At 36.7% G+C, this 12,351-nt stretch overlaps 1 protein-coding gene and 1 long non-coding RNA gene across 7 annotated transcripts in view; one reads left to right on the top strand and one right to left on the bottom strand.

The window, feature by feature from the left end:
- Window positions 1-12,351, bottom strand: part of LOC121040697 (uncharacterized) — a 168,734-nt gene that overhangs the window by 130,582 nt on the left and 25,801 nt on the right. The gene's annotated exons all lie outside the window — the stretch shown is intronic.
- The window catches only part of PTPRQ (protein tyrosine phosphatase receptor type Q), a 227,369-nt gene that overhangs the window by 213,549 nt on the left and 1,469 nt on the right, over window positions 1-12,351 (top strand). For all 3 annotated transcript variants that reach the window (XM_040491337.1, XM_040491338.1, XM_040491339.1), the window contains 2 exons: window positions 7,039-7,174; window positions 12,175-12,298. In XM_040491337.1, coding sequence (XP_040347271.1) covers window positions 7,039-7,174; window positions 12,175-12,298 — 260 coding nt within the window. The remainder of the gene's footprint in view (window positions 1-7,038; window positions 7,175-12,174; window positions 12,299-12,351) is intronic.

The raw sequence follows: 12,351 nt of genomic DNA, 5'->3' as shown, positions 1-12,351 counted from the left end.
GATTCAATCTCCAACCTCACTCCACCTTCCCAGTCCCCATCTTGGTGAACTGCAAGTCCACTCCCCATGGTGCCAGAACCCGGAGTCATCCCTGACTCTGCCCTTGCTCTTGCGCTCCACCTGCGGCCCTGCAGCAAGTACTCTGACGCCTCTCCCCTCTCACCTCTCCACGGCAGTCCCCCGGCCCTGGGCTCCTTGCTCTTCTTCCAACATGCAGAACATGCTCCACACACACCTCCCCAGACACACCCTCCGGCTGCAGTGCTCCTCTCACATTGTGTGCTCCCTTATTCGAGTTTCTTTTCAAATATTACAAATTAGAGACACCTTCTCCTTAACCTGATTTCTCTTTCTTCAGAGTGCTTATTACTGCCAGGCACATTTCTATGCAGTATTTGTGTACTGCCCTTCACTGTCCTCTAGAAAATAAGCTCCTCAAGTGCAGAGACTCTGGATTGTTGTTCATAGCTGCACCCCAAATGCCTGGACAGGGTCTGACATTCAAAATATGTTGAATAATGTAATAACCAATTACTCTGTTCAGGCATGTGTATATATGTGTTACCATAATTGGATTTATGTTGTAATGCTCATTATTTCGTATATGGCTGATCATGGGAAATTGCTAAGATTCAGTTATTTCTTACCTACAAAAATGGCAATTTTATGTTGTTCAAAGTAACATTTATAAGACAAGGTGGGCTTCCCTGTGTCTTTTTTTCTTTTTTTATATTTACTTCCTGTGTTAACCATTCGAATAGCTATGAGTCTTTTTCTTCTAATGGGAATTTCTGCATAAATCTTGTCAAGTTTATCAGTTCATGATTTCTATGGAGCACATACTTGTCCTTGGGTATGAAACTAATTTCTTTTTTTAATTAAAAAAACTTTTTTTTACATTTATTTATTTTTGAGAGACAGAGAGAGACAGAACACTAGTCGGGGAGGGATAGAGAGAGAGGGAGACCCAGAATCCGAAGCAGGCTCCAGGCTCTGAGCTGTCAGCACACAACCTGAGGCAGGGCTCAAACTCACAAACCATGAGATCGTGACCTGAGCTGAAGTCAAATGCTTAACTGACTGAGCCACCGAGGCAACCCTAAGCTAATTTCTTAAAAGGAAATAGCTTTTCAATTTTATTATCTATAGGAAGTAAAAAAAAATTCTAAGAAAAGAAAGTGAAAAGAACAGATGAGAGACTGCCAGTAAGAAGCAGAGTAAATGCTGTAGGGCTAAACAGTTGGCATTTTTAATATTCAGCATTTCTATTCGTAACCAAAAATATGTGCAATACAAAGTTTCTGGTGTTAAAAATGTTCAACAGTTTAAAAAAAAATTATTGATATGTATGTATATATAATGGAATATTACTCAGCCATCAAAAGGAATGAAATCTTGCCATTTGCAATGATGTGGACGGAGCTAGAGTATATTGTGCTAAGTGAAATAAGTCATTCAGAGAAAGACCGATACCATATGATTTCATTCATATGTGGAGCTTAAGGAACAAAACAGAGGAACACAGGGGAAGGAAAAATAAAGAAAAAGGCAAACCATAAGAGACTCTTAACTATAGAGAACAAACTGAAAGTTGATGGAAGGCAGGTGAGTGGAAGATGGGCTAAATGGGTGATGGGGATTAAGGAGGGCACTTGTGAGGAGCACTGGGTGTTGTATGTAAGTGTTAAATCACTAAATTCTACTCCTATAACCATTATTACACTACATGTTAACTAACTACAATTTATTTATTTATTTTTTTATTTTTAATTTTTTTTTCAACATTTATTTATTTTTGGGACAGAGAGAGACAGAGCATGAACGGGGGAGGGGCAGAGAGAGAGGGAAACACAGAATCCGAAACAGGCTCCAGGCTCTGAGCTGTCAGCCCAGAGCCCGACGCGGGGCTCGAACTCACGGACTGCGAGATCGTGACCTGGCTGAAGTCGGATGCTTAACCGACTGCGCCACCCAGGCGCCCCAACAATTTAAATAAAAACTTGAAACAAACAAATCATCTGTATACTTCTCCGAATACACCCCTTAAAATATTATGAAAGAGGAAAAGTTCAACTGGTTAAAAAAAAATAGCATGGATTGAAGAGACAGAGGAGACAATAGCTGAATCAGAAGGTAAAATTATGGAAAAAGAGGAAGCTGAGAAAAAGAAAGAAAAAAATCCAGGAGTATGAGGGGAGAATTAGAGAACTAAGTATTGCAATCAAATGGAACAATATCTGTATTATAGGAATTCCAGAAGAGGAAGAGAGAGAGAAAGGGGCTGAAGGTATACTTGAACAAATCCTAGCTGAGAACTTTCCTGATATGGGGAAGGAAACAGGCATTGAAATCCAAGAGGTACAGAGAACTCCCTTCAGATGTAACTTGAATCGATCTTCTGTACAACATATCATAGTGAAACTGGCAAAATACAAGGATAAAGAGAGAATTCTGAAAGCAGATAGGGATAAACAGGCCCTAACATACAAAGGTAGACACATGGTGTAGTAGCAGACCTATCTACTGAAACTTGGCAGGCCAGAAACGAATGGCAGGAAATCTTCAATGTGATGAACAGAAAAAATATGCAGCCAAGAACCCTTTATCCAGCAAGTGTGTCATTCAGAATAGGAGAGATAAAGGTTTTCCAAACAAACAAAAACTGAAGGAATTCATCATCACTAAGCCAGCCCTACAAGAGATCCTAAAGAGGACTCTATGAGTGAAATGTTACAAGGACCACGAAGTACCAGAGACATCACTACAAGCATGAAACCTACAGATATCACAATGACTCTAAACCCATTATCTTTCAATAATAACACTGAATGTAAATGGACTAAATGCTCCAACCAAAAGACATAGGGTATCAGCATGGATTAAAAAAAACAAGACCCATCTATTTGCTGTCTACAAGAGACTCATTTTAGACCTGAGGACACCTTCAGATTGAAAGTGAGAGGATGGAGAACTATCTGTCATGCCACTGGAAGTCAAAGAAAGCTGGAGTAGCCATACTTATATCAGACAAACTAGACTTTAAATTAAAGGCTGTAACAAGAGATGAAGAAGGACATTATATAATAATTACAGGGTCTATCCATCAGGAAGAGCTAACAATTATATATGTCTAGGCACCGAATACAGGAGCCCCCAAATATATTAAACAATCACAAACATAGGCAACCTTATTGATAAGAATTTGGAAATTGCAGGGGACTTTAATACTCCACTTACAACACTGGATAGATCATCTAGACACAGAATCAATAAAGAAACAAGGGCCCTGAATGATACATTGGATCAGATGGACTTGACAGACATATTTAGAACTCTGCATCCCAGAGCAACAGAATATACTTTTTTCTCGAGTACACATGTAAAATTGTCCAAGACAGATCACATACTGGGTCACAAAAGAGCCCTTAATAAGTATAAAATAATTGAGATCATACCATGCACACTTTCAAGCCACAATGCTATGAAACTTGAAATCAACTACAGGAAAAAGTCTAGAAAACCTCCAAAAGCATGGAGGTTAGAGCACACCCTACTAAAGAATGAATAGGTCAACCAGGCAATTAGAGAAGAAATTTAAAAATATATGGAAACAAATGAAAATGAAAATACAACAATCCAAACACTTTGGGATGCAGCAAAGGCAGTCCTGAGAGGAAAATACATTGCAATTCAGGCCTATCTCAAGAAACAAGAAAAATCCCAAATACAAAATCTAACAGCACACCTAAAGGAACTAGAAGCAGAACAGCAAAGACACCCCAACCCAGCAGAAGAAGAGAAATAATAAAGGTCAGAGCAGAAATAAACAATAAAGAATTTAAAAAAAAAAACAGCAGAGCAGATCAATGAAACCAAGAGTTTGTTTTTTTAAAAAATAAACAAAATTGATAAACCTCTAGCCAGCCTTCTCAAAAAGAAAAGGGAGAGGACCCAAATAGAGAAAATCATTAATTAAAATGGAATTATTACAACCAATCCCTCAGAAATACAAGCAGTTATCAGGGAATACTATGAAAAATTATATGCCAGCAACCTGGACAACCTGGAAGAATGGACAAATTCCTAAACACCCACAAACTTCCAAAATTCAAACAGGAAGAAATAGAAAATTTGAACAGACCCATAACCAGAGAAGAAATTGAATCAGTTATCAAAAATCTCCCAACAAATAAGAGTCCAGGACCAGATGGCTTCCCTGGGGAATTCTACCAGGCATTTAAAGAAGAGATAATACCTATCCTTCTCAAGCTGTTCCAAAACATAGAAAGGGAAGGAAAACTTCCAGACTCATTCTATGAAACCAACATTACTTTGATTCCCAAATCGGACAGAGACCCAGAAAAAAAAAAAAAAAAAAAAAGAACTACAGGCCAATATCCCTGATGAATATGGATGCAAAAATTCTCAACAAGATACTAGCAAACTGAATTCAACAGCATGTAAAAAGAATTATTCACCATGATCAATGGGATTCATTCCTGAGCTGCAAGGGCTAGTTTCAGTATTCACAAATCAATCAACGTGATACATCACATTAATAAAAGAAAAGATAAGAACCACATGATTCTGTGAATTGATGCAGAAAAAGCATTTGACAAAATTCAGCATCCTTTCTTAAGAAAAACCCTCAAGAAAGTTGGGATAGAAGGAACATACTTAAACATCATAAAAGCCATTTATGAAAAGCCCACAGCTAATCTCATCCTCAATGGGGAAAAATTGAGAGCTCTCCCCCTGAGATCAGGAACACAACAGGGATGTCCACTCTCACCGCTGTTGTTTAACATAGTGTTGGAAGTTCTAGCATCAGCAATCAGACAACAAAAGGAAATCAAAGGCATCAAAATTCACAAAGATGAAGTCAAGCTTTCACTTCTTACAGATTACATGGTACTATACATGGAAAACCCGTTAGACTCACCAAAAGTCTGCTAAAACTGATACATGAATTCAGCAAAGTCACAGGATACAAAATTAATGTACAGAAATCAGTTGCATTCTTATACACTAATAATGAAGTGACAGAAAGACAAAAAACGAAACTGATCCCATTCACAATTGCACCAAGAAGCATAAAATACCTATAAATAAACCTAACCAAAGATGTAAAAATCTGTATGCTGAAAACTATAGAAAGCTTATGAAGGAAATTGAAGAGGATAAGAAAGAAATGGAAAATCATTCCGTGCTCATGGGTTGGAAGAATAAATATTGTTAAAATGTCAATACTACCCAAAGCTATCTATACATTCAATGCAATCAAAATTGTGCCAGCATTCTTCTCGAAGCTAGAACAAGCAATCCTAAAATTTGTATGGAACCACAAAAGGCCCCGAAGAGTCAAAGTAATATTGAAGAAGAAAACCAAAGCAGGAGGCATCACAATCCCAGACTTTAGCCTCTACTACAAAGCTGTAATCATCAAGACAGCATGGTATTGGCACAAAAACAGACACATAGACCAATGGAATAGAATAGAGACTCCAGAATTGGACCCACAAACATATGGCCAACTAATCTTTGACAAAGCAAGAAAGCATATCCAATGGAAAAAAGTCTCTTTAATGGTTCTGGGAGAGCTGGACAGCAACATGCAGAAGAATGACACCAGACTACTTTCTTACACTATTCATAAAAATAAACTCAAAATGGATAAAGGACCTGAATGTGAGACAGGAAACCATCAAAACCCTAGCGGAGAAAGCAGAAAAAGACCTCTCTGACCTCAACTGCAGCAATTTCTTACTTGACACATCTCCAAAGGCAAGAGAATTAAAAGCAAAAATGAACTATTGGGACCTCATCAAGATAAAAAGCTTCTGCACAGCAAAGGAAACAATCAACAAAACTAAAAGGCAATCAACGGAATGGGAAAAGATATTTGCAAATGGCATATCAGACAAAGGGCTAGTATCCAAAATCTATAAAGAACTTACCAAACTCCACACCCAAAAAACAAATAATCCAGTGAAGAAATGGGCAGAAGACATGAATAGACACTTCTCTAAAGAAGACATCCAGATGGCCAACAGGCCCATGAAAAGATGCTCAACATCGCTCCTCATCAGGGAAATACAAATCAAAACCACACTCAGATATCACCTCATGCCAGTCAGAGTGGCTAAAATGAACAAATCAGACTATAGATGCTGGCGAGGATGTGGAGAAACGAGAACCCTCTTGCACTGTTGGTGGGAATGCAAACTGGTGCAGCCTCTCTGGAAAACAGTGTGGAGTTTCCTCAAAAAATTTAAAATCGATCTACCCTATGACCCAGCAATAGCACTGCTAGGAATTTACCCAAGGGATACAGGAGTGCTGATGCATAGGGGCACTTGTACCCCAATGTTTATAGCAGCACTTTCAACAATAGCCAAATTATGGAAAGAGCTTAAATGTCCATCAATTGATGAATGGATAAAGAAGTTGTGGTTTATATATACAATGGAATACTACTTGGCAATGAGAAAGAATGAAATCTGGCCCTTTGTAGCAACATGGATGGAACTGGAGAGTATACTGCTAGGTGAAATAAGCCATACAGAGAAAAACAGATACCATATGTTTTCACTCTTATGTGGATCCTGAGAAACTTAACAGAAGACCATGGGGAAGGAGAAGGGGGAAAAAAAAGTTAGAAAGGGAGGGAGGCAAACCATAAGAGACTCTTGAAAACTGAGAATAAACTGAGGGTTGATGGAGGATGGGAGGGAGGGAAAGTGAGTGATGGGCATTGAGGTGGGCACCTGTTGGGCTGAGCACTGGCTGTTGTATGGAAACCAATATGACAATAAATTTCACATTTAAAAAAAACTCAAACATTTGATGAGAGTGCTAATGATAATCATCTTGGTCTATCTAGTCTTGGTAACAATACAAATCCAAACACACTCCAAAGAAAATCTACCTCCAAATAAGAAAAAGAACTGTTTAGGATTTATTATTATCATAATTCATTTTCTTCTTTACTATCAACATGAACAATCTTTTGCTGAACAATATTCACTCTTCCTGCAGTGCTGGAGTTGGAAGAACTGGAGTTTTTATTGCTCTGGACCACTTAACACAACATATAAATGATCATGATTTTGTGGATATATATGGATTAGTAGCTGAACTGAGAAGTGAAAGAATGTGCATGGTGCAGAACCTGGTAAGATGTCTAAAACCGTGTGCAGTGTCAGCTCTACAATTTCTACAGGGAGGATATTAGTGGCAGCAGTCTGGTTGGGCATGGACTTGAAACCTTATTTGCATAGCAGCCGCTCTGCTCTCTTTTGCTATATTATAAACCTCCTAGTGGGGGGGATTGGGGAAGGGCAGCTCATGCAGCATAGTCACCCCTGTGCACTGTTACTCACTGGTCATCCTACTTTGTTTATACTGATAAGTATATAGAAAATAATTCATAAAATTGATCTGTCTTTAGCATTTGGCAAATTTGAGAAGCTCAGGAAATGAATCAAATCAATTTCTTTTGTAAACATGCTAAAAATTATATTTGGGAAAAGTTTAAAATACTATTATGGGGTTTTAAGTATTTCATTTGTCCATATTTACCCCTATTGTATAGTAATACTAATGATCATCATAGCATACTATCAACTAACTATCTTGGAGTATTTTGTTCTGTTGTTTTGGTTTGTAGGCAAAAATGTTTATAAAATATATTTTTTCCTTCATTAAGAAAGTCACACAGTGTAATACTAAATCCTTAACGTGTATTATCTCATTTAATCCTTTATTTGTAAAGAAGTGCCAATAAAACTAATCAACAGACTAGCAGTTATTGGCTTTGCTTTATAAGTAGGGAAGTAGATGTTCCCTTTGAAGAATTTAAATGATATAATAAGGTTATACTATTAATTAGTTTCAGAACCACAATTCAAGCCCAAGTCTGTCTAACGGTAACATGTGAGATGTTTCTGTCTGTATATATGAATTGGTATTTTTATGTTCTTCAACTAGAAATTTTTTCACAGTAAATATACAGACCTGCCTTAACCATATTTTCCACAATACCTACTAGAAAACACAAATAGCATCCTAGTTTTTAAAGGTGTGAGAAAACAGGTTCTTGGCTTTAATAAGTTTGAAAAGAAGTTAAACTGATCTTAAAATTTCTTAAAGGCTCTATGCTACTTTGCATTACAATTACCAATGTAGAGCCCCTGTGGGCATCTTTTACCAAACTTACATGATTATGAAATCCTTGAACCTTTTTTGACCCCAGAACTTACAATGCCATGTAGGGGAACATTAGTGTTCTTAGGAAGATGCTGGCTGGACCAGAGACATCTAAACTTTGTGGACTGCACGTCCCTTTCAGGAAAAATATTTGCACGTTCAACTCCAATAATTCTATATTTATTTTTTAAATGTAGATTGAACAATTATATAAATTATAAAGCATACAAAATGAGAAATAAAAAACATGTAATAAAGATCAAATAAGCAATATTTTGAAATCTTGCTAATTATGATGCTCTCATATTATCATTAAGTATTTTCAAAAGATAAAATATACACTTAGCACAAGGTAATTCTATTTCAATCGTGATTTTAAATACATGTTCTAAATTATTTATAATTTTTAAACAAGTCATCTAGCTTTTTATCAGATTTCATTACACTGTTGTTTTTACCGACTAGAATGACCAGAAGATTATTCTAGAGGTACAAAGAATTTCAGCCTTGCTGTTTCCTTGTCATTCATTTGGGCTCATATGATACATACTGCCTTCAATCCACAGTCTCTTTGTAGGAATCTTTCTAAGCCACTTCAGTTTTGTGATGGTTAGGTAAAATTAGGTAATGTAATCCATGTACATTCTCTTCTATGCTGAAAGGGAACAAATGACTGAAGTATCACTCTTCCTTTAGGATACTTCAGAAACGGAATATAACTTGTGACCAGGGTTGACTTCCTGGGTGTGACAGGCACAATCTCACAGGGCCCATGCTCAAAAGGGCACTTGATGCAGTGTTTGCTGTCACTGTCTTGAAAATCGTTAATATTTTTTGAGGGAGGAAACTCACATTTTCATTTTGCAGTGAGCCCACAGATTAGGTGTCCTCAATTATAAGGGATCCAATATAAATCCAACTATTAACCATTATTTAAACCCAAATTCTTTCTTATTTTTGTTAACAATAAGAATAAATAGAAAGCTAACATTTTCCTCCCATGTTCCTGGATGTACACATGTGCACAAGCACTCAGTGTTCTTGACAATGATCAAGATTGGTTGACTCTTTTGGATATTATAGAGGGTGGGGCTGATAGGGATATTGTTTCCTTTTAGAATCTAGAGTCAATCCTCAGATAATAAAAATTGGAAACATTTTGACTTGCTCTAAGTTTTGTGGCACCAGACTTTGTAAAGTGTATGTTCAAGAATGCCGGTTAATAATTTCACACAATTTAGTGCTCAGTATATGCTATAAGCTTCATATGTTATGCTTGTTTAACCAGCCCGAGTACTATGTTGCAGGGTAGGCAAGGGAATAGAAAGAGCATGAGTTTTGAGGTCAGAAAATTGAGTTAATATTCCAGCTCAGTTAATGAATTGCTGGTCTGTGACTTTGTTTAATTAAACTCTTTTAGTTATTTCTCTTTTGTAAAATAGTCATGTTTTACTTTTCACAAGTTTATTGTCAGTATCAAATAAGAGAAAGTATCTAAAGCACCAACATGCAGTAAATGCCCAGCATGCGGTAAATATCTGACAGCATTCTTCTGGATTCCCTACTTGCTGAAAAGCTGGTTCTCAAAAGCTCTCTTTCACCTCACTTCATTCCCAAAGTTATGCTCTTTGCTGTCTTTTTTCTGTGGTGATAAAAAAGGAAAATGACCACAGTTCTTGACTCCAGTCCTTACAAACCACTATTACCTTGCCCAAGAGTGGTTTCTTATTTTCTTCTGTTGCACTGGGGAGTAGTTCCAATTTCTATAAAGAATGCTATCTTGGCACATGCTACAGTAGCCATGGGCAGGGGTGAGGAGGTGGGAACCTCAGCAATATTTTGCCACTAAAAGGCCCCAGAGGGGCATGGCCCAGACCCAGGAGAGAGCTATGAGTTCTTTCATTGTCTACCAAAAAATAGTTCATAGCAGCCCCAAGAACTTTCTGAGAGAATAGTATGCAATAAGATAACATGCTGATATGCTTTCGGTACTTCCAATAAGGGTTAATCTGGATGAGGCCCTTCCCTGCCGTGGTTTTCCTGGAAATTAACAGATGTGAAGCCTTAGGGTAAAAGAAAAAAAAACTCATATATTTGTCGTATGTAGTTTTTTGCCAGGCACTTTATATATATTAAATCCTTTAAATATCACAACATAGGTGTTATGATCTTCCACATGAGGAAGTCAAACATCAGAAAAGTTTAATTCTTAAGATACCATGATTATCTAAGGTAGAAGCTGGAATTGAACTCATCACTGCCTCTTTGGCAAGAACACACCATGACAGAGGGATCTTGGAAAATATAGTACTGGCCGTGAGCTCAGCCTGTCCTGCTGGCAGAATTTACACGCATCATTCTTTCCAGTGGAGAAAATGAGATCGGGACAGTCAGAAGCTTCACATATCAAATGTGACTTCAAATTCAAATGCGATTTTATAAAAAATACCAAAACTCATAAATTCCAAGATTGTCATTTTTGGAGAAGCTGTATTGTGTCCGTATATTTCTGCCAATAATGTTATTCATCGTGGGACGTATATTTGAAAACACTTTTTTAGAAATACCTTGAGAAATAATTTACTAGTAATTTCAACAGAATTTTTATTACTTTCTAACAACACTTTATTTCTTACCAAAACTGAATTATGCAACTTGATCGTGCACTCACTTATAAAACCTAATCCCTTTTGACTTCTGAACGTTGTCCTCATGAAATTGTTCCTTGAATGATAAAAGTTGGCTAGGAATGAGAATTAAATGGTACTAAGTCAACAAACATTTGTTACGTAACTGCTACATGCCAGGCACTATTACAGGCAATGGGAATATAGCAATGAGTGTGACAGAGTCCTGCCCTCACAGAACTGAAATTCTGATGAGATGAGATGAGATGAGATGAGATAGATGAGATGAGATGAGATGAGATGATGAGATGTTTGGAAACATTTTGTAATTCATGAAGAAATAGATATTCATAATAATGACCAACAGTTTCTGAAGACAGTTTCAGTGGAGAAATTCCAAAAAGATTTTGATATACAGTAGCAATAGATATGAATATATCCTCTGAAGATAGATAGATAGATAGAGGACATTCTATTAAATTAGTTATGTGTGTGTGTGTGTGTGTGTGTGTGTGTCTGTGTGTCTGTGTGTCTGTGTGTCTGTGTGTGTATATATATGTATATATATTTGGTTATATTCCTTTAACAGCAGTTGTTTCCTATGTAAAAGTGAGGGTGATTTTCTATGACTTGACCTTAAGTATCTTTGTGAAAGTCCAAACTCAGAAATGCTAACAGGTTACTGAATTATATTGAAAAAAACTTCAAGAAGCTAGATAGTACTGAATTTAGCCTAAACATTCAGAGGAAATGTTAGGAGTCCTTGTCCAGAGTGTGGGTGTTAGGACATTTCAGTGATCAACTACCTTATAGTTACAAATAAAGACCAGAAACTTGACATTAAGTAGGCCAAGTGTCAGGTGATTAACAGAATTGTTAAATGTATTTTAAATGTGCTGATGGTGTATAGATACGCTCACTCACAGATAGTGAAAGCAAATTTAGCATCTGCATGCCAACAACCATGCTAATCATTCTAAAAAGAAAACTACTTATAGGAAAAAATTACTAATTTAGACCTAAGAGGAAAAAGGAAATTCATAAATAGATTTAAATAATCTAATTTGCTACTTTTTAAAATAATCACAGCAAGCAGAAAAATATTAGCATGGGTTTTAATAAGTATTAAAAAAAAGAAACAAGAAGCCACAGGAACTTAGAAAATCTTATGTTTGAAATGATAGAAAATCATTTATATACATGGTAAGTTCTGTGCTTCTTCTAGCTGTTTACCATTTATTAAATTCAGCATTACTTTTCACTGTAATGGTATAGTTCCCCTTCTAAGAAAAATCTCCTCCCTGTCCATGTATTTAACCACTCTTTCTTTGGTGTCTAGGCACAGTATATCTTTTTATACCAGTGCATTCTGGATCTCTTATCAAGTAAAGGAAGTAACCAGCCCATCTGTTTTGTTAACTATTCAGCACTTCAGAAGATGGACTCTTTGGATGCCATGGAAGGTAACCAGGCAAATTGTACAATTTACTAGTTTACCAGATTAATTATAAAATAA

This window comes from Herpailurus yagouaroundi, unplaced genomic scaffold, assembly GCF_014898765.1.
Source record: "Herpailurus yagouaroundi ecotype Mexico unplaced genomic scaffold, PumYag 182, whole genome shotgun sequence".
NCBI classification, from domain to species: Eukaryota; Metazoa; Chordata; class Mammalia; order Carnivora; family Felidae; genus Herpailurus; species Herpailurus yagouaroundi.
This window is presented reverse-complemented; position numbering and strand designations above follow the sequence as displayed.